At 55.0% G+C, this 22604-nt stretch overlaps 3 protein-coding genes across 5 annotated transcripts; all 3 read right to left on the reverse strand.

Moving 5' to 3' along the window:
• Positions 1-755: 755 nt before the first annotated feature.
• Positions 756-4449, reverse strand: YPEL3 (yippee like 3). The gene is made up of 5 exons (XM_082857600.1): positions 4303-4449; positions 3445-3627; positions 3296-3339; positions 2976-3084; positions 756-1243 (listed from the first exon to the last, which is right to left on the reverse strand). The coding sequence occupies exons 2-5, from the start codon at positions 3559-3561 to the stop codon at positions 1154-1156; spliced, it is 360 nt and encodes a 119-aa protein (XP_082713726.1). The 5' UTR covers positions 3562-3627; positions 4303-4449; the 3' UTR covers positions 756-1153.
• Positions 4450-5745: 1296 nt separating this feature from the next.
• GDPD3 (glycerophosphodiester phosphodiesterase domain containing 3) lies at positions 5746-11322 on the reverse strand. Of its 3 annotated transcripts, XM_082856518.1 has the most exons (10): positions 11166-11322; positions 10859-10901; positions 10488-10623; positions 10350-10395; positions 10069-10187; positions 9900-9989; positions 9447-9580; positions 7798-7857; positions 7646-7697; positions 5746-5916 (listed from the first exon to the last, which is right to left on the reverse strand). In XM_082856518.1, the coding sequence occupies exons 1-10, from the start codon at positions 11302-11304 to the stop codon at positions 5779-5781; spliced, it is 957 nt and encodes a 318-aa protein (XP_082712644.1). In that variant the 5' UTR covers positions 11305-11322; the 3' UTR covers positions 5746-5778. The 3 variants fall into 3 exon arrangements, with proteins under 3 accessions (XP_082712644.1, XP_082712642.1, XP_082712643.1); XM_082856516.1 differs by having other exon boundaries at positions 10069-10395; XM_082856517.1 differs by lacking the exon at positions 11166-11322 and having other exon boundaries at positions 10488-10921.
• A 650-nt stretch (positions 11323-11972) lies between these two features.
• Positions 11973-18619, reverse strand: MAPK3 (mitogen-activated protein kinase 3; the record flags this gene model as incomplete). The annotated part of the gene is made up of 9 exons (XM_082858037.1): positions 11973-12568; positions 13412-13566; positions 13662-13771; positions 13932-14063; positions 14450-14564; positions 14863-14979; positions 15175-15364; positions 17194-17376; positions 18438-18619. The coding sequence occupies 8 exons, from the start codon at positions 18617-18619 to the stop codon at positions 13444-13446; spliced, it is 1152 nt and encodes a 383-aa protein (XP_082714163.1). The 3' UTR covers positions 11973-12568; positions 13412-13443.
• Positions 18620-22604: the final 3985 nt, after the last annotated feature.

Below are 22604 nucleotides of genomic sequence, written 5' to 3' on the forward strand. Positions count from 1 at the left end.
GAGCCTGGAGTCCTGGGGCAGCCCCTGGCGCCCCAGACTTTTCTGGCAGGTGACCCCCCCCTTCACTTGGAGGATGAGACTTGGAGGGACGAAGCATGACTGGAGGGAAGGAGCAGGGCTTGAGGGACGCGACCAGAGCTTGTTGTTAATGCGGGGCACCGGGGACCTCGAGGAGTCCGCAGACGAGGCCTGAACTCTGGAGTCCTTCCCAGTTCCCAGTCTGAAAAACCTCCAGCCTCGGCCAAGTCTCAAAAGTTTAGAGACGCCGACAGCTCGACGATCTCTGACCGCTGACGCCCGGGTTTCCCAGAAGGTCCCGCGTTGGGGAACCCTCGGAACTACACTTCCCAGCAGGCCCAGGGCCGAGGTTTGGCGCGAAGGAAACAGGCAGGTGCCGCTGGGGCCGCTGGAAGTTGTAGTTGGGACGAGGCGGGGCGGTGAAACCCGCGGAGCAGTTGCCTCTCAGGAGAGCTGCCCCTAGGCGGCGTCAAAACGTTTAGGCTGAGAAGATGCAGATCAGCTGAGGTCAAGGCCTAGCGAGCTAGAGTGGGCGCGGGAATCTCCACCTGCAGTGAGATCCGCCCCCGGTGCTAGAGAAGGTAGCTGAGCCCCAGGAGCGAAGGCTCCCAGCTTTGACCGCCGTGCCTACCACCCCATGTTTCCGGGACTCAAAAGGGAACAGGTCTATAGAGGCAGGCATCTGCATTTAAGTCCCCCCCTTCCCGGATTCCACGTGAGCCTGGGGCTGTCTCCACTCCATGGTTTTATTATGTACAAACGCTACAGAACAAGGGGAGCAGACACGTGTGGGGTAAGAGGTGCCCGGTGGGAGGAGAATTTCACAGGGCTGATGGTGCACTGGGGCCAAGAGAGAAGCACACAGGCCATATCTATAGGGCAGGCGGGGCAGGAAGGGGTTAAAAATGAGATCCAAGCCAGCCAGATCGCAGGGAGGTGCGGGGGTGTCGTCCACCTTGTCCACCTTCTGATCTCCCCCCAAGGTCACAGTGCATGCAATAAAATATATGTACAGGAGCTGGATCCTTCCTCTGCAGAGGCCCTGATGGTCCAGAGCTCCGTTCGGGTGAAAGGAAGCCAGTGGCGCCCCCTGGCGGCCAGACAGGGCTGGAGCCACATGCATCAGGAGCAGGGGTCAGTCCCAGCCATTGTCTTTGATCATGTGGTTGAGTTCAATGATGTACTTCCCCTCTTTGTACTTCTGGCTGCTCTCGAAGGCCTGTTCCTGAAAGGAGGGGAGAGGCTGTCATCCCTGGAGCTAGGGCCTTACCAAAAGGAATAGGGGTTGGGGAGTGGATATGATTGGCCTCATTTTACATATCAAGAAACTGTCAACCAGAGAAACCAAGCCACCTGCCCACAGACATAAAGCCGGTAAATGGCAGGGCCAGGTTTCTCACTAATAGGGGACAGACAGAACTCTCTGAATCCTAGGTACTTTTTAAGTACTAATGTTGGCTCCAACAGAGAGGATATGGAAGGTTCTAAAAGATCCAGGGATGGACTTCCCTGGTGGCACAGTGGTTAAGAATCCGCCCGCCAATGCAGGGGACACGGGTTCGAGCTCTGGTCCAGGAAGATCCCACATGCCACGGAGCAACTAAGCCCGTGTGCCACAACTACTGAGCCTGCGCTCTAGAGCCCGCGAGCCTAGAGCCCTTGCTCCGCAACAAGTGAAGCCACCGCAATGAGAAGCCCACGCACTGCAACAAAGATTAGCCCGCCCTCGCCGCAACTAGAGAAAAGCCCATGCACAGCAACGAAGACCCAATGCAGCCAAAAATTAATCAATTTTAAAAATAATAATAGATAAATAAAAGATCTAGGGATTACAAACTGGTAGCCTGAGGGCCAATTTTGGCCTATACATGTGTTTTGTTTGGCCAAGAGAGTTTAATAAAAATAACTTTCAAACAGTAAAATACGGGGCAGGCCATGCTCATTCCTGTTTGCCAGACTGACCCCCTCTCCAGATCTATGTTGCCCCTTTTGCAGATCCACAGCATCTGCTTGGCCCTGCAAGCACTTGAGTTTTTGATCTCTGGATCAGGCTACTTCTTTATTTTACTGAGGTCCAGAGAGGCCAAACCACCTGTCCAGGGACACAAAGCAAATCTGTGGCAGGGCCAGGGGTGAACTCAGGTCACGGTTCTGTCTCTGCCTGGGGCATCCACCTCACAGAGGCACCACAGCTCCAAGAGATGCCTGAGGATTCCTGTCACTTGCAGTTTCCCAAGAGCATCTTCTTTTGCTGCATCTAATCTGATCCCCGTAACAATTTTGGGTGCCAGGTGGTGGCTTTATCCTCCACTGCCAGATAAGGAAATGATGCTCAGGGTGGTGAAATCAGACCCTGAACGACAGCAGTGGCAATGAGGGCAGTGGAAAAGGAGGCTCATGGACCCAAGCTCCATGTTGCTGTGGGGTCTTGGGCAACTTCTCTGATCCTCTGAATGGCAACAGAAGCTGGGGGTCAACGGTTTGGAGTTAAAGAAAAAAGACAAAACGAGGATTCTGGTCCCTATTCTGTTACTTACCAGCTGTGTGACCTTGGGGAAGTTACCTAACATCTCTGGGCCTTCCTTTCTTCTTCTGTAAAGTGGAGATAATAAGAGACTACCTACAGGATTGCTGTAATGAGTGAATGAGATAAGATATGCCAAGTACATAACAGTGCCTGGCACATAAGCATTCAATAAATGGTAATTCTCATTATATATCCTCATCTCTAAAATGGGAATGTTTGTGCCTGTGAGGAGAAGGATGAGTTAAGAGAAAAATTCTAAAAGCCCTTGCAGAATGTGAGAGAAGAGAACATGGTCTGGGGATGAAAAGACAGTTTGACTTGGGTGAACTAGGCCTATACACCCTGAAAGACTACCAGATGACTGCTGTGAGGAGGAAGTGATATGAGGTCAGGTCAAAGGCTACCCTGGGGTCTGAGGTCACTGACTCACATATTTCCAGCCCAAAGTGGTCTTGCAGTTTTCGCAGTGGATGTCAGCAACAGCATGGAGGCCTGTCAGCAGCACCCGCTCCTCGGCTGGCCCGCAGCCCACGTTCACCCTGTGGGGACACGGGGGCAGTCCCAGGGAGGGTCCCCACCATCACAAAGCCCGCCTCTAGCTTGTATCCTACTGTGTCTGTCCTTAGCATCCAAAAGAAAGGCGATCAAAGCTTCCTGCCCAAACCAGGGGACTCTGAGAGTCTCAGTATGATGCCAGGGGTCACAAGTCACAACAGAGGTCAGGGAAAGAAAGGGAGATTGAATACTCACACAGAGTTGAAGAGGTAGGCACGCCCCTGACTACCCTGGAAGGACTAAAGGGTGGGAGGGACAAAGGAGAGGATGTCAGGGATCTTGATGGGGAGCTGCCAGGCAGCCCCTCTAGCCTCCCAGTCCAGCCCCAGCTGTGACCTGGTTACCTTGGAGATGAGGTCGTCGTGGTTGGCCAGGTGAGCACGGCAGTGGGCACAGCTATACCTCCGGTGACAATCATCCAAGTAGGCCTGAAACGTCTTGGGCTTTGAAATCCGCACCATGGCGGGGGCCGGGGGCAGTGGCCCCACGCGGGGAGCGGCCCACGGGGAGCAGAGGGAGCCCAGTGCCTGCAGCGGAGGGAGTGGGCTGTCAGGACCCGGGCCACACACATGCAGGCATGCCCTGGACCACGGGGACTCTCTCTGTCACACTTGGCTGCTTTCTCCTCTCCCCAGAGCCAGCAGCCTCTCCAGGGGCCAGAGCTATCTGAGTTTTGACTCACTGAGGAGTGCTCAAGTTGCATCAATGGGGAAACTGAGGCTAGGAGGAGCCCAAGATGAGTCACCCACCTACTTTCAGCCTCACCCCCGCTGACCTGGCAACTGAAGCTGGAGGAAGGGGCTCTAGAGTGGATGAGCTGTCAGTTCTCCGTTTAGGGGGAACATGGAGGGGGTTAGGAATTGTATGGTCCTTAAGACCTCAGCTGAACTGCCGGAGGTGGGGACGACTTCACTTGAGGCACAGGGAGTTCACCTGGGGAGAGGATGCCTCACCCTCCTGGAGAAGGCAGGAGGCCTCAGTGAAGGTGGAGGGTCACCTGGGAGGAGACGGGCTCTTACCTGGGGGCGCTGAGGCCTTGTTTATGCCGAGGGGATCTTACCTGCATCGCGGAGCCTTACCTGAGACCCTGGGGCTCACCTGGGGCGCGGGGACGAGGGGCGGGCGCCGGGCGGGGGGTGAAGGGGGCAGTGCTCGCCGCGGGGGCGCGGGGCGACGCGCAACCCTGACTTTGCGGGCCTCACCTCGCCTGGGCGCGCGGGGGTCCAGTCCGCCGGGGTGGCCTGGCCTGCGAGTGGGGGGCGCTCCTGGTGGGCGCCGTCCCCCCCACCCCGGCCCGGGTTCGCAGCCTCCGCGACTTGTTTACACCGAGACCAGCTGCTGCCGCCGCTGCGGCGGGAGGGGGAGGGGACAGCCTCTGGTCCCGGCGGCCGCTGTGGCCAATCGGCGTGCAGCATGCAAATGAGGGGGCGCGTCACACAGCGGCCAGCGCAGGCCTGGGCTGCCCTTCCCCCCCTGCTCCTGGCTCAGGCCGGCCCGGAAATGCGGCTGCGGCCCGAAACCCAGGCGGCCGGCCCCACGGCCGGGGCCTGGTAGCCCCCTTTTCCTCCCGCGGTCCTCGAAGGGACGAGAATCTGAGGTACCTGACCTGACGTAGGGTTAGGAAGGAGATGGTGTCTGGAAGCACGACCCCGGGAAATAATAGTCATAATTATCTGCGTTTACCCACCGCCCGTGCCCCACTCCCTTAATCCCCACAGCAATCCTAGGAGGCAGCTTCTGCTATTGTTCCCATTTTACCGGGAAACTGAGGTCCACAGAGGTCTAGCAGCTCTCCAAAGCTTATCCAGCTGATAAGAGGTAAAGCTGAGATTCTCACTTTGGCCCGATTCCATGGTTCTTGCCACAGCATCAGGGCCAGGTTCTTGGATGGGAAGAGCTAAAGGTATCCATCCGTGTGAGAACCCTGGGAGCCGGAGCCTCAGAACAAGCCGATTCCTACTGTTGTGCATCACCTCCTCCTGGCAGTCTCCTGATGTCCTGCCCATCCAGGCTGGGTTAGGTGTCTTTCCCTCTCACGTCTGAACTGGGTTGAAAATGACAATGTCCATTTAAACACGTGCCTGCCATGCTAGGCTTGTCTTGTTCCCTGCACTGGCCCCAGTACCCAGCCTGGCCTATAGTTAATAACTTCTTTGTGAAATATGTGATTCATTAAATGAATAAGGTAGGAGGGCTAACGAGGGTTGAGGAATTCGAGAAGCTTCTGGAGTGGGACACCTGGTAATGGAAGGTTGGAATGGCTGAGGTAGCAGATGGGCCAGCCATGCCCATCCTCTGAAGCCAGGTGATGTGGCTTACAGGGGCAAGGCAAGTCTCTTGCTGTGTGCTTGGGGCTCTTAATGTCCTCAGGAGAATGGAACCATTGTGGCTCTGAAGGGGCAGGGGGCCTTGCAAGGGACATTCCTGAGGAGAGTGGAGGCCAGGTTGGCACAGGGTGTGGCATTACTCTGGGTCTGGAATGTGGTAGAACCAGTGGGTCAGGGTGGTTAGGGCCTCAGACTCTAGCCCTCAGCTGGCCTCTTCTGCCACAAGCTGCCATCTTTGTAGTCAGGATATAACCCCTCACACCTTCCCCGACTCCCCAAGCACAAAGACGTGACTGAAAAGAATACATTTATTGGGGAAGAGAAATAGAGGAGAGGGTGAGCACCTCTGGGTTAGGAGGCCGGGGCAGGTGGTCCATGGTTGTCCAGGTAGCGCCTCAGGGCTGTCGGGTAATCAGTTATGACGCCGGTGGCCCCCAGGCGGAAGGCCACTTCAAAATCTGACTCTTCATTAAGGCACCAAAATACCACCTAGTGGGGAGGGAGGGGCTTGTAGTTTCCCAACAACTTTACCTAGCGCTTCCCCTTGTATCCAGATGCTGGGAGCTCTCCTCCTCTGTGGAGACCTCCCAGCAGTGCTATGCTGGAGCTGACGGTCACATTTTCAGGAATTTTGAAAACTGGTTATTAGATACAGCCATTATTAAGTATTATATTACATAAACATACAATTCAATAAATTATATTAAAAACAAAGGTAATAAATACTCAAAACTCATCACTTCCTAATTATTTTACCACATTTTACTGTTGCCCAGGTTCTGGAGGTTCTCTACATCTGCTGAATGTATAAGACGGAAATAGTATATAATGGTGTGCTACCACACCACACCTCTTCCCAACTCTGTTCTGTGAATTCATGTTGGTAGCCTGAAATTGGCCAAGGTGGGAGTATATACAGCAGGGAAATTACCTAATGTTCAAATCAAGGGGTTTCTTTCCCCCTGGGACAGCTGGTAGTGGAATGTTTACCAGCCTGCCTCCCAGCCTGCCCATATCCTGCTGCTCTACATCTTCCCTGCCTTCTGAGTCCTCTCCTGTGGGCACTGAAGTAGGCTGAGCTGGTATTTGTACCCTGGGCTAAGTCACTGGATGGACATCTCAGTTTCTTAATTTCACAAATGAGAGTGATGGTCTATCCTCCCAGTGTTACGAGGAAGACCGTGGAGCAGGAGGCCTGACCTGAAAGAGCTATGTCATCCCCATGCCTTGCTCACCCCAACATCCAATCAGTGGCCGAGTCCGGCCTGTCTGTGACTTAACCCTTCCATCCATCCCTGCTGCTGCCACCTAAGCCTCAGTCCTGTCAGTGGCAGCATCAGGCGCCTAGTGAGACTCTGCTTCCACACTGGCCCCCACAGTCCCTTCTCCACGTGGTGGCCAGAGTGACCCTCACTCGACAAGGCTTAATTGAATCAGGTCTCTCGCCTGCTTAAGGCCCTCAAAAGCTTCCCTCTCCTTTGGGCTGAAGTCCAGGTTCCTTACTGAGGTTCACAGGCTGCCTGCCGCAGCCTCTCCTGCCTTCTCCAGCTCCCCTGGTGCCACTTCCTCCAGACTGCAGCCTGGTGGGACCCCTCTCAGTTCCTCTGCTGGCCTCTTGCTTCTCATGACCTTCCCACATGCTGAGCCTCCTGCTGAGATGCTCTCCCTTTCCCCTCCCTGCCAGCCGGCTCCTCACTGCTTCTAGAAGGCCTTCTCTGACCCCACAGACCACAGCACTCTTCTTCCTTTCTGTCCACTGGCTGCCCCTGTGATGCCTGCTTTTCCTCATCCTCTGCCACTGATGGTAAGCTCCCTGCTCCTTCCCCGGGACCACAGTGCCTGGAACTGTGTTCTCAACACAGTTCCCAACAAAGGTTTGCTAATTAAATGACCTGGTCAGAGCTGAGGCTCGGTAGGTTGGAGGGGGGTGGGGGTGGCCTGGGCTGGTCTTCCCCTTTTCTGGTCTCTTCCCAGCCCCTCTCATCAGGGATCAGGACAGTTCAATATATCATCATTATCGTAACGGCTAGCCTTTATCAAGCCCTTACTAAGTATCGGCTACATATCCAGAAGAATTAAGTATATCATTATCCCCATTTTACAGATGAAGAAACTGAGACTCAGAAGGTGATCTGTCCAAGTGACCCAGCCAGTTAATAAAAGGGCTGTGACTGGAACGTCGTGCTGGGCCCACACTGTGAACAACCCACTTGCTCACCTGCACCCCTCGCTGCTCCAGGTGTTGGATCAGACTTTTCCTCATGATGAGCCTGGTGGGGGGCGGGGTAGCAAAGGCTGTGATGAGAGGGGACTAAGGAGAAGGGCGGGTCTCTGTGGGATCCCTCCACCTAGCCTTCTCGCCCATCTCACCATTTGGAAACCACAGCCGCCAGCTGATTCAGCCCAGAGCAGGAAAATGGGAAGTAGGTCCTGTGGAGAGGTGGTGTCGTGGTCAGCCCCTTGGGTCTCTCTCTGTCACAGGTTGGGTGGGGGTGGTAGTGACCGCCCCCCAACCCGTATAACCCTACTCCCTCTAGAAGAACCTTTGCGGCTGCCCAGAGGAACAAGTCACCCATTGCTCAGTGACTTCCTACTCCGGTATCCTTGACTCCATGCTTTGAGGGTGTGCCCCTCCCCTCACCGTTTTACAGAAGAAGAAACTGAGTCTTGGAGAACTAAAGTGACTTGCCCGAGGTCACACAGCAAATCCATGGTGGGGCCAGGGCCAGGACCCAGCTTGATTCCCAAACTGTATACGCAGCTGGAGGTCCTCCTGGTTAGGCCTGACCAACTTCCTGAGACCAGACAGCATTTTATTCGGTCGGCTACTTGTCCCTAATTGTTCCACTCCAGAGTGACTTTATTTATGTTTTTTTAATGATGAATTTTTTTTTTGTTGTTGTTATTGTCGTTTTTTGTTTTGTTTCGTTTTGTTTGGCTGCGCTGTGAGGCATGCGGCATCTTAGTTCCCTGACCAGGGACTGAACCTGTGCCCCCTGCAGTGGAAGAGTGGAGTCCTAACCACTGGACCTCCAGGGAAGTCCCGGGGTGACCTTAGAGGCTTTCACAGTGTCCCAGGGCAGGCTCTGCTGTGTGACCTTGGGCAAATTACAGAAACTCTCTGAGCCTCAGATTCTCCATGGGGGTCATGATTCCTGTTATCTCCTGAGGGTGCTGCAAGGTAAGGCTCAAATAAACTAAAGGATGTGAAAACACCTTGCAAACCCCGTAAAAAAAGTTAGGTACACCAAGTTTGTAGTATAATGATCTCTTTGTGGCAAGGGATGATGGGGGTTGGCTGGGAGCTTCCCTCAGGACGACAGAGGGGAGCAGAAAGCACTGGGGCCGCCACAGAGGAGGTCTCAGAAGGCAAAGGGAGGGTCCCAGCCTGAGAGCTGGTGAAGTATCCAAATTCCTGATACTTTGCCCAGCTGTTACTTTGTTAATCCTTGTCCTCAAGCAGGAAAATGCTTGCCTTTCTGTTTGAGAATGAGAGTGATGCTGTAATTAATAAATATTTGTCTTCCCACCCAGACTGTAAGCTCGTGAAGGGCCTCTCCCCACCCACATTGGTCTTATTTACTAGTGTAAGTGCACCTGAGACAGAGTAGGCATTCAATAACTCTTTGTTGGATGACTAGATGAACAAATGAACCCTTGTCCTAAAACTCCACCCACATCAACGCACATTTGCATAGGATTTCAGGGGGTTCGTGTCCCCCTTAGTATTCATGAATGCTTGGTGAGACCACTGTCTTCAAAGGACCCTGGATGGGAGATTATCCTTGAGGGTAGCCAGGGAGCTGGGGACACTGGATCTCCTGCTCCACACGGGACCCTGCACAAGGGGGTTTGAAGTGGGGGGTGTTTTTTTTTTATTTTTTAAGCTTTTAATTTTATATTGCAACATAATTGATTAACAATGTTGTTTTAGTTTCCGGTGTAGGGTGGAGGGGGCTGTTTTTGAGGACAGAAGTCTGGGGGAGAATGAGGAAGGGAGACGGGGACCCTGTAGGTACCTGTTGATGATGGTGGGCAGGAAAGAGATGAGGAACCTCTCAGGGATCGAGATGAAGGGCAGCAGCCCCAGGTAATAGAGCAGCAGCACCCAGAATCCTCGGCTTATTGTGAAGGCGGTGGGCATCTCAGGGTTCTGGAAGCCAAGGGGAAGTGAGAAAGGGGATCAGTCTGCTCCTGTGGGAGCAGAGAGGAGGCTTGGGCTGCACAGTTTTCAACATTCAGGAAACCCTACTACCTGCAGGATCAAAGCCACATCTTAGCCCAGCGTTCCAAGCCCAGAGCCCGCTTCTGTCCCTGTCGCATGCCTTTGCTCACACACCTTCCCCACCTCCCCCGCTCTCCAAATCCCACCCCTGGAAACCCTGCTCAGGGCTCCTGCAGAACCCCCAGACCCCTCTGGCCTAAGCCCGTTTGGGAGGGGCAGTGGGCGCAGGGAGGGGTAAGGGACTCACAGCGGCCTTGCACTTCTTCATGACTGAGCTCTTCTCCGAGGCCCAGATGGTGATTTCATCGCGTTCATAGTGCCTCACCAGGCCCGCTATCTGGGAGGGGGAGGAGGTGATGGCGAGTCAGGCCTCCATCCAGCCCTGGGCCCTCGCCCACCCCTGCCCACAGCACCACCTTGCGAATGAGCTCTTCATTTTGCTCTTTGACCTCCACGCTTATGGGCATCCGCGGAAACCTCTGGAACACGTCCTCCAGACGCACCATGTGTCTGTCTGACCCGTGTGCAAAGTGGCCTGAGGGGTTGTGGGAAGAAGGATCAGAGAAGGATTGCTGGGGTGGGGGGCTGCAAGCCCGGGGGGAGGGCGTGGGTCCCAAAGGGGAAAAGAGAGCAGGAGGTTGAGGCCGTGACCCCACTCCAGCTGGCTCAGCCCGGCGCTGACAGCCCACACGCTCACCCGGCGAGAAGTAAACCTCCAGCTCTTCCTTGTAGAGGGGCAGCTCCTATAGGGAGAGCAGGGAGCATGTCACCAGGAGTCACGCGTGGAGGCACGGTGGTTCTCTGGGCACGGTTGGGGTGCTGGGGCAAGGCCCACCTCAAAGTCCAGGCTGCCCACATCCCTATTCACGCCTGACTGGCGGGACAGGTCCTTGTCGTGTGACACCACCACCACGCCATCCCGAGTCAGCTGGCAGTCGAGCTCCAGGAGGTCGGCTCTCTGGGCCACGGCGCTATGGGAGCGAAGGTCAGTGAGTGGCCGAGGGATGGGGGATGCGCCAGACAGCAGGGCGGTGGGGATGTTTAGGGGAATGTGAGGCAGTTCTGGCCGGATGTGCAGGCTGTGCCCTGCACGACTCCAGGGGGCTCCAGTCACCCAGAGCAGGAAGTGAACGGCGCCCCTTAGCGTCACGCCTCGCATAGCTGGCACAACCTTACCCGGCAGCTTGGCCAGGCAGGTGGACTCACTTTTCCATGGCCTCCATGGTGTTCTCCAGGTGCTCTCCAGATCCTGTGTGGGGCATCCAGGGTGGGTTCCTGCGGCCCGGCCCCGCCTCCTGCCTCATCAGCCCCAGGCAGGCCGGGTTGAGCAGCCTTTTCTTCCCTGTTCCACATCCTGCCCTGCCACCCGGCTCTCCGCCCACCTCGAACTCTGCCCTCCTTTAACATCCTGCCCTTTGGACCTACCCCTCTCTGCTGTCCACCCTGGCACCTGCCTTGCTATCCTCACTCCATCCTCAGAAGCTCCCACCCCGTCTACCCCAGCCCAGCTCACCTCCCCGGTGGGCCCCCAGGCGGGGACAGAAGGCTGAAACCCACGGCGTATGCAGCAGGCGAGGTCGGCGCAGGAAGAAGATGGAGAGCATGACATAGCTGCTTAGGGCGGGCAGGGTGTAGTACAGCAGAGAGCTCATGGTCGCGCCGCTGCTTCAGGCCCTGGCTGCTGCAAGCTGAGCCATTACCGATGGGCTGTGTTGCCTCGCTGAATGCCTGGCTGATGTAGGGTGGCCACCGGCTGCCACCACACCCCTTGGGACCTGCTGAGCCTGCTTCTGGCCTGAGGCCAGACTGCAGGGCTCAGCTGGGGTTGGGGTAGAGGCAGGAGTAGAGGCCAGGCAGCTCTGGCCCGCGTACCCCCAGGCCCTTCACACACCCCAGAATGCCTCTCTCCGTGGCCACACTGGGGAATCAAGTCCCCCCCGCCCCCCACCAGCTCTGCTACAACACTCCCCCTTCCCACTGGTATGTGCGCCCAGGGTATGTAACATGCCACCCCTTGCCATTTCCAGAGAAGCCGGGGGTGTATAGTGTGTCCCTGAGTCACTCCAGAATCACCCCCAGCCAGATAAGACAGGAAGCCATTAGAGTGGGGACAGAATAGTGACTAAGGGGGAGACTGACCCCACTCCGTCTAGGAGTCTGGAACTCCTTACACTCCCAGCCTCAACCCTGGCCAGCAGGGGAGCCAAAGGCCGCCGCTCCAGGTAAAGCCACAGGTGGGAAGCAGCGGGGCTGGAGACTCAGTCCTCAAAGCAGCAAGGATTACCGTCAGGGCATCGGCGAACACAGACAGAGCCAGGGCCATCCATAGACACACCTCTATATTTATATATTAGATACAGGCACGGGGTGGGCAGGGGCACTGGGCTCTCCACGTGCCCCCGCCTCCACTTCTGTTCACCCACACACAGAAGCAGCGGGGACGTTAGATGTGGCAGCTTTGTGGGGGAGGGTTTAGGTCTGCTCCTCAGGGACACTAGTCCTTGAGCCTTAGGAATGTTCCTTCAGGGAAAATGGGGTGGGGTTTTAATGGGCTGAGTGGGGCAGGGCTGGCCCTGAGTCCCCACTCAAGTGTCCTCCATGTCCCTCCCCCACTGCCCCTCAGTAGGTCCCGGGGCAGCCAGAGCCCTTGAATTCCAGAACTACCAGAGACTGGGAGAGCCGGGCAGACGGTGGCAGAACAGCAGAGGGGAATTTGCTTTGGGGCCACCTGAGCCCCTCGGGTCCTCAGGTGAGGGGGGAGGGCGCGTTGGCCTGCCTGAAGCAGGATGCCTGAGCAAAGCAAAGGGAGGTGGCCAGGCCTGCCCTCTGCCTCGACCTGGGCTGTTGGGGTCTGGGCTGGGCACAGAGTCCATTTTCTAACAGTCCGGCAGGGGAGGGGCAGGCAGGAGGCAGGGCCTAAACAAAAAGGCAGGCAGGAAAGGAACCATTAGCACACGTGAGCGGACCTGCCAGAGCCCCGACCTCCACTTCCCTCATTTCGTCCTCACAGCCTGGCCTCTACTCCTGCCTTATGGTGAGTGTGATGCGGCTGGGCTTCCTTATCTGTGAATGCGGATGACAGTAGTACCCATTTCAAGGTACTGCTATAAGGGCTAAGTGAGTTAATCCATGCAAATCTCTTACAACAATGCTCGGGAGGTGTTTGCTCTCATTATCAGGACTGTGTCCAGGAAACTGAGCTGCAGCAAGGTGAGGTGTCTTGCACAATATCACACAGCCCTTATGGAGTATCAGAGGCGGGCTTTGAACCCAGGTGTGTCTGCCTTGCTGCTATCAGGCCACAGCTGGCCAGAGACAGAGAGGAAACTAGAGGAGGAACAGAGAGCAGTGTGGGTGGCGGTAGCCCCAGCCGGGTCCCCCAAAGGTATGGGAACTGCTGACCTGGACACCAGGTGTGAAAAAGCCTGGCATGTGGGTCAGGCCGGATGCTGCCGGCTCCTCCCAAAGCAAATACTGCCCCACCTGCCTCTCTGCCCATCCTGGGGGAGCCAAAGCCTGGCTCCGTTCCTCGGATGGGTGAGAGGGGGCCCTCAGTGACCTGGGGCTGGAGTGTGCAGGGTGTTGACAGGTGGGAGACATGGGCTGGGTGGCCACGGGTCTGTGGCTGAGGTAGGCTCTGGCCCTTCTGTTGCCACCGTACACGTGGCTCATGGATGTGAGTGCTTGTGACTGCGTGGAGGCACGCTGGGCACCCTGGTCTCAGGGTGAATCTGCGCGTGGGTGGTGGGGAGCACTCACCAGGCCCCAGGGAGCAGAGGCATCTGTCCAGGTTAGGGGGCCTCCAGCACCCCAGGCTGGAAACGGGCTGTCTCCTGGAAGATGAGCTCCTTCAGCCGCTCCTTGGGTAGATCATCCAGCTCCATGTCGAAGGTGAAAGGTTCCTCGGCCACTGGCTGGGTGGCAAAGAAGTGGGGAGGCTCAGGACAGGGGCTGAGGGATGCCCACCCATCCACCTACCTGCCAGCCCTGCTGCTGGTGGCTGGCCCACCTCATCTGTTGGGTCGTAGTACTGCTCCAGGTAGGGGTGAGCCAGTGCTTCTTCCACTGTGATCCGTTTGTTGGGGTTAAAGGTCAACATCCGGTCCAGCAGGTCAAGAGCTAGGGAAGCGCAGGTGTCAGGGGTCAAAGGTAAGGTCAGAGGAGCTCCCAGAAGCATTGCTTTTCTTCTCTGTGTCCAGAGGCCCAGGTAGCTACTGGGCCCATGTACCTTCTTCTACACCCAGTTTTTATCACACACCAGCCCCCAAGTCTCTCTCACCTTTGGGGTCCGACTTGGGAAAAAGCTTGGCCCAGGCCACCTTGGTCTTGGAAGGTAGAGACTGTAGGTAGTTTCGGGCCTTCATGTTGATGATACAATTCAGGTCCTCCTGGGAGGGGGAGCCCAGGATACCTGTAGGTAAAGCAGGTGACTTGGTGAGCAATCTCTCCCTTCTGGGAACAGAAGGCGCCAGGAACAAGAGCCTCCACCAACCTGCTCCAGGCCACCAGCCAGTACTATGGTGGCGAAGAGCAAGGGGTCTGGATTCGGGCAGCCCTAGGTTCAAATCCAGGCCCTAGCACTTCCTAAGCATGGGGTGTACGTAGCCTTACTGTTCGCATCTATCATATGGGGACAGTATCTATACCTCAGTGAACTACTGTGAAATGCTGTAGGGGTCCCACACATGGTCGTCCCCCTGACCTGACTCCCACAGACTCACTGACCCTGACCCTAAAGAAATCTCACCTCCAATAAGTGAAATCTCCCTCCCACTCAGCTGGCCAGTCCCCCCTCACCCAGAATGTGGTTGAGCTGGTCCAGGTAGTGCTTGCCCGGGAAGATGGGCCGGTTGGAGAGCATCTCAGCCAGAATGCAGCCCACAGACCAGATGTCAATGGACTTGGTGTAGCCCTGGGGAGGAGGAGAAAGTGGTGGGCTCCTGGGCCAGCCTCAACCTGTTGTTGAGCCAACCCTGATGTTTGCGCCTACCCACAACCCCCGACCTAGGTTCAACACCAGCCAGGGAGGCAGAGGGCAGAGGCCCAGAGGAGCTAATCCACAGTTTCTTTCCGGAGCCCAAGGACCAGCATAATGTGACAAGGCCTGGGGGTAGACTTCCTGCATCACGGGATCACTGCCTGGCTTAGAGGAGGCTCCAGGGCTCTGTGGGACACAGCCCCTTCCCCTCAGGGGTGGGTGGCCCCCCTACCTTGGAGTTAAGCATGATCTCTGGGGCCCGGTACCAGCGTGTAGCCACGTATTCCGTCAGAAAGCCAGTGTGGTCGTGCTCAGGATCGGCAATCCGGGCAAGACCAAAATCACAGATCTAGGAGGCAAGCCAGGCTACTGAGCTCGGTGCTCAAGGCCTCCTGGGCCCAAGTAATCATATCACCGCGTCTCTGCCCATGCTGTTCCCTTTGCTTGCGATACTCTCCTACCTATGGGGTGGGGGGGTGGGTACTGGGCACCTGCAAGCCTGAGACCCCAGGGGTAGGAGGAGACCGGCCCTCAACTCTCTGACCTTAAGGTCGCAGGTGGTGTTGATGAGCAGGTTGGAGGGCTTTAAATCCCGGTGGAGCACGTTGGCGGAATGGATATACTTGAGGCCCCGCAGGATTTGGTAGAGGAAGTAGCAGATGTGATCGTTGCTCAGCTGCTGGCTTTTAAGCAACTTGTACAGGTCTGTCTCCATCAGGTCTTGCACAATGTAGCTGAGGTTGGTGCCAGAGACCCCCCAGATGGGGGCAGCGAGAGGCACTTGGTTAAGAAGAAGAGCCTTTGGTCAACAGGCTTCATATCCCTCCAGCTGATGCCCCTGGGACTCAACAGATCTGCCAACTCATATCATGAGCTGGGTAAGGCCCATACTTAGCAGTTGGGCTCAAGGCCTCTGCCGGATCTCAGCCAGGGACCCTGACCAAAGCACTTCAGTTCTGTGGCCTCAGTTTCCCTACTGGGAGAATAGGGCTACTCAACTGTGGGAAGCAGGAGAATGTCCCATTTAAGAGCAGTAACTCTGGAGTTCACCTGCCAGTGTCTGAATCCCCACTGCCCTGCTCATTGGCTTTGTGGCCTCAACCTGTCTGCACCTCTACTTCCTCATCTGTAAAGTAAGGGGAAAAAATTGTTCTCTAGAAAGTGGTTGTGAAGATTAGCAGAGAGATGACCCATGCAGAGCAGCCAGCCCAGTGCCTGGCATGTTGTAAGTGCTCGGCAAACATGAACTAGTACTGCTGTTATAAAAGCCTGAGCCGCATGGCTCTTGAGAAGGTTAAATGAGATAATGTATGAACACCATCTGGCATGCAATAAATGTTTGCTTAAAAATAAATGCCTGCGTTATGGGAATGGTTTGTGCAAGACGATGAGGAGAAACTCCCCATTGCACGCTCCCACTCAGGGTGCTTGGCCATACATCCAAAGACAGAGGAGTAAATGTCCTTTTATATTCTAAGATAAAAAGACTACACATAAATAAACAAATAAATGTCATGTGCTTTGTTTCTAGAAGACTAAATTAGGGCTGTCTTTCAGAATCAGCCTCCAAAGGGCCTTCTGAGAACACCTGGACCAACCCTGCTGTTTTAAAGATGAGGAGGCCCGACACGATGCAGTGACCTGGTTAAGGTCACACGTCAAGCTGGGGGTGAGTGTGGAGATTTCCTGCCCTCGGTTTGTGGTGGAAGCTGCAAACGGTGCGATACTAATCCTCACTCTTGGGTGGAGGACTGGAACTGGCTGGGGTGGGTGGGGCAGGGGAGAGGTGATGGGCGTTATAAGCTGCTCACTGAGCCAGGCAGGAAGTGGACAACAAACTAGGAAAGCAATATGGGGGGAGGGCAGCAAAGGCAAGGCTGTCCCTCCCGGGGCAAGGTGCAAGTCCACAGGGGATTGGGGTGGGGCTCTGAGTGGGAAGTCCCAGAGAGAGGACAGGTTCTCATCTGGGGGAGAGGAGGAGGTAGCAACAGAAGCACTTGATTTTATTGAGGCTTTCTGAGTCTCAGTTGCTTCATCTTTGAAATGGAGCTGATGAGACCCATCTTATAGGGCAGTTGGGAGTTAGAATAAGAAATGTCAAAGCACTCGGCTTGCACTGCACCAGACTCATAGTAGCCCCTCCAAAAAGGGCAGTTTTCTTCCTTCCTGCCTTCCTTCCAGTCTGAGGACCCAGAGGAGAAAGAATCACCGTCTGTTAAACAAAAAAACTGACTGTGGGCAGAGGCTGGATCTCATCAGAGAACTGCAGATGTCAGAAGACAAAGCTCCCATAGAGACCATCTTGCCCAGCCCCCTACTGAGGCAGAACTCAGAGAACAGACTTGCCCAGGGCCATACTGCCTGGTTGCAGCAGGCCAGGACTCATCTGAGGCCTCCCCGACGTCCTCTTACACTCTGTGGCCTCTTTGCTGCTGGAAAGTTTCTTTTACTGGGTTTGTTTTGGAGGGTGGTAGGGAAGAAGGAAACAGAAAACAAGCCAACAGTCACCCAGCCCAGCTCTGAGGCTGTGCCTGGCCAGCCATCTGGCCAAGGTGAAGGATACACATCCCTCATGGCTTCCAGGGTGGGTGCCCGCAGAATGTCTCGGATGCCGATGACGTTCTCGTGGCGGAAGCGCAGCAAGATCTGGATCTCTCGCAACGTACGCTGGCAGTAGGTCTGATGCTCAAAGGGGCTGATTTTCTTGATGGCCACTCGAGTCTTGCGCACGTGGTCGTAAGCTGAGCTGAGAGGGCCAGAGATGTTGTTGGCATGGCCTTACGAAAGGGGGAGTCCAGGCCCGGTGGCCCCACCCAGGTCTTGGCAGGGAGGGGAGGGAGCAGGAGAGGCTCTGGCCAGTCATAAACAATGCTGGTTCCTTCCTGCTGTGAAGGCCTGGGATCTCCAGGGAGAAAGCTGGGGACCAGCCAGGCAGCCCTTCAGTGACTTCACAAACAGAGGAAGAGACTGACCGATCACTGACTTCCCCTCTCCTCAACCCTTTCCATTCTAGTTGCCCTGACCCCTCATCCTCCCCTTCCCAGGATGGGCTCCCTCAACCCAAGGCAGGTCCAGGGATTGGGAGGTGTGGAGGATGTACAGTGAGGTAAATACAGTGAGAAGGAGGGAATCATAGGAGGGACTGGAGAGAAGGGGTAGGCAGGGCAGGGGTGGGTGTCAGGGGGAGGTTCCTGGGCAGCAGAGTTATTCCCAGATGAACAAAGGCCCAGAGCACCCAGTGGGGCTGGGAGAACTCACAGACCCCTCCTAAAAGTTGCAGGAAGGCATTCCTGGACCCCTCATTGCTCACTGGGTCCCTGGCCCCAGGCCCAAAGCCCCACCCCACCCTGCCTAGCCCTGAGCTCTGCTCTTTTCTCCCAAACTCCTTGACCAGCCTCACTGAGGGGGGGTTCCAAGGCATCCTCTCCCCAGTGAAGGGTCCTTCACTCCTTCTTCACTAAGGATATTACCTCCCCAAGAAGACTTATTCTCTTCTCCTCACCCCATGTCTATAGGGTCCCCAAGGCCCCCACAGCTCCCCCACATATACTCAGATGCCCCTCCCTTTATTACAGAATGGTGGGTTCAAAGCTCCCAAGCCCCCTCTCCTTAGATTTTACGCAGCGCCCCCTCCCCCAGAAAGCACTCAAAGGCCCTCTCCCTGGGACGCTCCCCAGCCTCCTGAAGCCTCAGCTTCTTCAGGATGCTAAGAGTCCCCAAGGCCCAGAGAGCTCTCAGCAACCCTCCCTGCCCCCTCCCTCGGAGCCCCCTCCCCAAAGACGCCCCCGCCCCCAGAACGCCCCTCACCTGACCATGCCATACGCGCCCTCGCCGATGTACTGCAGCTGCGTGTAGCGCGGGCCCACGTCGAACGGCTGCCCCTTTACTATCTCTACTTCCCCCGGGACCCCCGGGCCGACCCCGTCAGTTCCCCGGGGCTCCCCGCCCCCGCCCCCCTGAGCCGCCGCCGCCGCCGTCGCCGCCGCCATCTCCACTCCTCCCCTCCCGCCCGCCCGCCTGCCTCCCCCCGGCGGCCCCGCCCGAGGCCCCGCCCCTTCCCGCCCGCCCTGTCACCCGCGGAGCCTGGCGCTCCAGGCCCCGCCCCTGCCCGTCCCCGTCACGTGACCCACCACCCCGCGCCCAGCTTAAGGAACCTGGTCCTTGGCACCTGTCGGCTCCATCTACTCCAGTCAACCTTAGAAGCTCCCCAGGACCATCTTGAGACTGTCCAGACCCTCCCCCCGAATGCAGACCAGTAGGGCCGCCCGATGACCTCACCCAGAGCCACCCAGCAAATGAGTGCTGGACCGGGGACCAAGACCGGGCCACGTGGCCCCGCTGCCCCCGCCAGCCCCACTCAGCCGGAGGAGTGGCCCGGGCCTCGAGATGGAACCTTAAGGGAACCTTCACCAGCCCTCTGGAGTTTGGCCTCCCGGAGCCAGGCCCGAGGCTAAGTGATACAATGCGTATTTCACAGTGGCGGTGGGAGATGGATGCCTCACAGTTGTGGCGTGCTTTTCACAGATGAGGAAACTGAAACCTGAGCTGGACAAGGTGACTTGAGAGCTGGAAAACCCAGGCTTCCAGACTCCCAGCGTAATGGCTTTCAGAAGGAGGCCTATCTGAGTGGGCTAGGGACCTGGCCTCAGCAACCAGGCTGTGCTTGTATCCTGAGGACAGATACTCCCAGCCTATCCTTACTTGGAGAGCAGGGGAGAGGTGAGAGAGCTGCGTTGACTGGGTTTGGTGAAAATATACTATTAGGTTTTTCTGAAAAACAGCAATATAGCTAACGTTTTTGTTGTAGTTGGGTTTGGCAATCCTGTCAATATTGTCATCTTTTGATTCTGTACTAGACTTTACACAGTACTTGGTCCACTTCAGTTTCTTCATTAGGACAACCCCACAATGCAGATGTCATCTGCTTTTCTGAGCTGGATGAGCAGGAGCCATGTCTGTCTTGTTCATCGCTGTATCCCCCACCCCTACACTCAAACTCAGACCCTCAGAAAATTTTTTTTTTTTTTTTGCAATACGCGGGCCTCTCACTGTTGTGGCCTCTTCCGTTGCAGAGTACAGTCTCCGGATGCGCAGGCTCAGCAGCCATGGCTCACGGGCCCAGCCACTCCGCGGCATGTGGGATCTTCCCGGACCGGGGCAGGAACCACTGCGCCACCGGGGAAGCCCCTCCTCAGAAATTTTTGAATGGATGAATCGACTCTTGCAGAATGGGAAACCTGAGAGTTGGGGAGCTGAGACTCAACATGGTATCTTCTGACACATAAGTAGATGCTCTTTTGTATTTCATTCTGTCTCCTGGAATCATAGTCTGTTAAAACTGAAGAGAGGGCCCTCAGAGACCATCCAGTCCATCTCCCTCACTTCACAGTGAAAATGTGAGCTGGGACCTTCACAGAAACACACCTCCTAGGCTTAAGTAATGTTGTTTTTGTCTTCCTTAGAAGCTGGGAGTAGGTCCTTGTATGCATTAAAGATCAAGAGACAAAATGGAACTGTAATTATGATTCTGAAATTACTCATAATTAGATCTATGGTGAGGCTCTAATTCAGATTGAGACCAAGTTGCTGGTTCCCAATAACCCACAAGTCAGTGAAGGTTCAAGAGGTGCTAATTAGGACTTCCCTGGTGGCGCAGTGGTTAAGAATCTGCCTGCCAATGCAGGGGACACTGTTCGAGCCCTGATCTGGGAAGATCCCACATGCCGCGGAGCAACTAAGTCCATGTACCACAGCTACTGAAGTCCGTGCGCCACAGCTACTGAAGCCTGCACGCCTAGAGCACATGATCCGCAACAGGAGAACCACCGCAATGAGACGCCCGCGCACCGCAACGAAGAATAGCCCCCGCTCTCCACACGGAGGGAAAGCCTGCACGCAGCAATGAAGACCCAACACAGCCAAAAATAAATAAATAATTAATTTAAAACAAGAGGTGCTAATTAGATCCTTTTTTTTTTTTTTTAGTTATTCATTTGATAAGCTATTGAATGGTACTGTGTGCAAAGCTCTGAGCTAGGCACTAGGGCTGATAAAAGATTACTGTATAGTGTGAATTAGTGGTGAAGAGCAAGAGCTCTCTGGTGTCAGATTGCCTGGATTAGAATCCCATTTTTGCCACTTGCTGTGTTATCCTGGACAGATTACACACTGGCCTCTCTACTCATCGAATTTCTAATCTTAAAAAGCAATGATAGGACTTCCCTAGTGGCACAGTGGTTAAGAATCCTCCTGCCAAAAGCAATTATACTCCAATAAAGATTTAAGAAAAAAAGAAAAGAATCCGCCTGCCAATGCAGGGGACATGGGTTTGAGCCCTGGTCCTCCAGGAAGATCCCACATGCCATGGAGCAACTAAGCCCATGCGCCAAAACCACTGAGCCTGCGCTCTAGGGCCCTCGAGCCGCAACTACTGAGCCTGTGTGCCACAACTACTGAAGCCAGCATGCCTAGAGCCCGTGCTCCGCAACAAGAGAAGCCACTGCAATGAGAACCCCGCGCACTGCAACGAAGAGGAGCCCCGTGGCAACTAGAGAAAACCCATGCGCAGCAACAAAGACCCAACGCAGCCAAAAAAATAAATAAATAAAATTAATTAATTAATTTAAAAAAGATGCACATACAGAAATCAATTTAATACAGGATAGATGGATGTAATATATGTGATATATAGATGTAAGATCACTCTAGAGAAGTGAAGAGGGAATAATGGAGGAGGTAGCATCTGCCTCTCTGAAAAAGAAGTAGGGTTTCAGAAGGACAGTATGGAGGAAAGGCATCAAGAAGAAGGAGCAGCATGAACCACCCATAGAGGCAGGAGCATGATTTGTCCCGTGTGGCTGCAGTTAAGGGGAGTTTAGGCTGGAGAGGTAGGTTGGGGCCAGGTTGAGGAAGGCCTCCGATTCCGGCAAGGAGTTTGGATATTACTCAGTAAGCAGTAAAAGCCTTTCAGGGACTTTTGCCAGATCATTTTGCAACTATGGGAGAATATAGTGACTCAGGGAAAACACCATGGAGTTGAGCGTGGAGCCAGGTTTCCTGAGTAGGAGTGAGTTTCCCGGCATGGGAAAGGCTGGTGTATCCGGAGGGGTGCCTGCCACCTCAGCTGTATCTGAGCCTCATTTGAAGGCGTGTGACTGAGAGCCCCCTCTAGTGGCTGGGGTTGGTACTTCCTTCCTTCTAGATTGGATTGGGGTTTCTTAGTCTATTTCATAAATTCATATTCAACTAATAGAGACTGAACATCTATTCTGTGCCAGACACTTACTTTTTAATAGTTGGAGACTTCAATACTCCACTTTGTTTTCTTTTCGTTTTTATTTTTTGGCTTGCTGCACAGCTTGCAGGATCTTAGTTCCCCGACCATGGATCCAACCCGGGTTCCTGGCAGTGAGATCACCAAGTCCTACCCGCTGAACGGCCAGGGAATTCCCTGTGCCAGGCACTTTTATGCACTTTATCTCCTGTCATCCTCATAGCAGCCATGTGAAGTAGATACTATAAACATTTAACAGAAAAAAAAAAATAAGCAGCAGCTCGCTGAACTACGGAGTTGGAAGGAACTTTAGAATCATTTCCTCTGTCAGGTAGTGCAGTACCTCCACAGCCTCTGCGTCTACCCAGACTAAGTCTTTTTAAGTCCTTTTTTTTTTCTTTTTGACCACACCACACAGCATGCAGAATCTTAGTTTCCCGACCAGGGATCGAACCCTCGCCCCCTGCAGTAGAAGCATGGAGCCTTAACCACTGAACCACCAGGGAAGTCCCAACCCAGACTAAGTCTTAAACCAGCTCTTATCTCTTTGTAATGTCAAGGTCACAAGAGAGGCCAGTTGGTGATTTGCTCAGGGTAATACAAACGCGTCACATTGGAAGAACACAAATGAACAATCCCCTTTCAGCTAAGTCAGCTCACCAGCACAAACCGAGAAAGGAGCAAATGTACAGGAATAGGGG

Source organism: Leucopleurus acutus (genome assembly GCF_964270905.1).
Source record: "Leucopleurus acutus genome assembly, chromosome: 16".
Taxonomy (NCBI): Eukaryota; Metazoa; Chordata; class Mammalia; order Artiodactyla; family Delphinidae; genus Leucopleurus; species Leucopleurus acutus.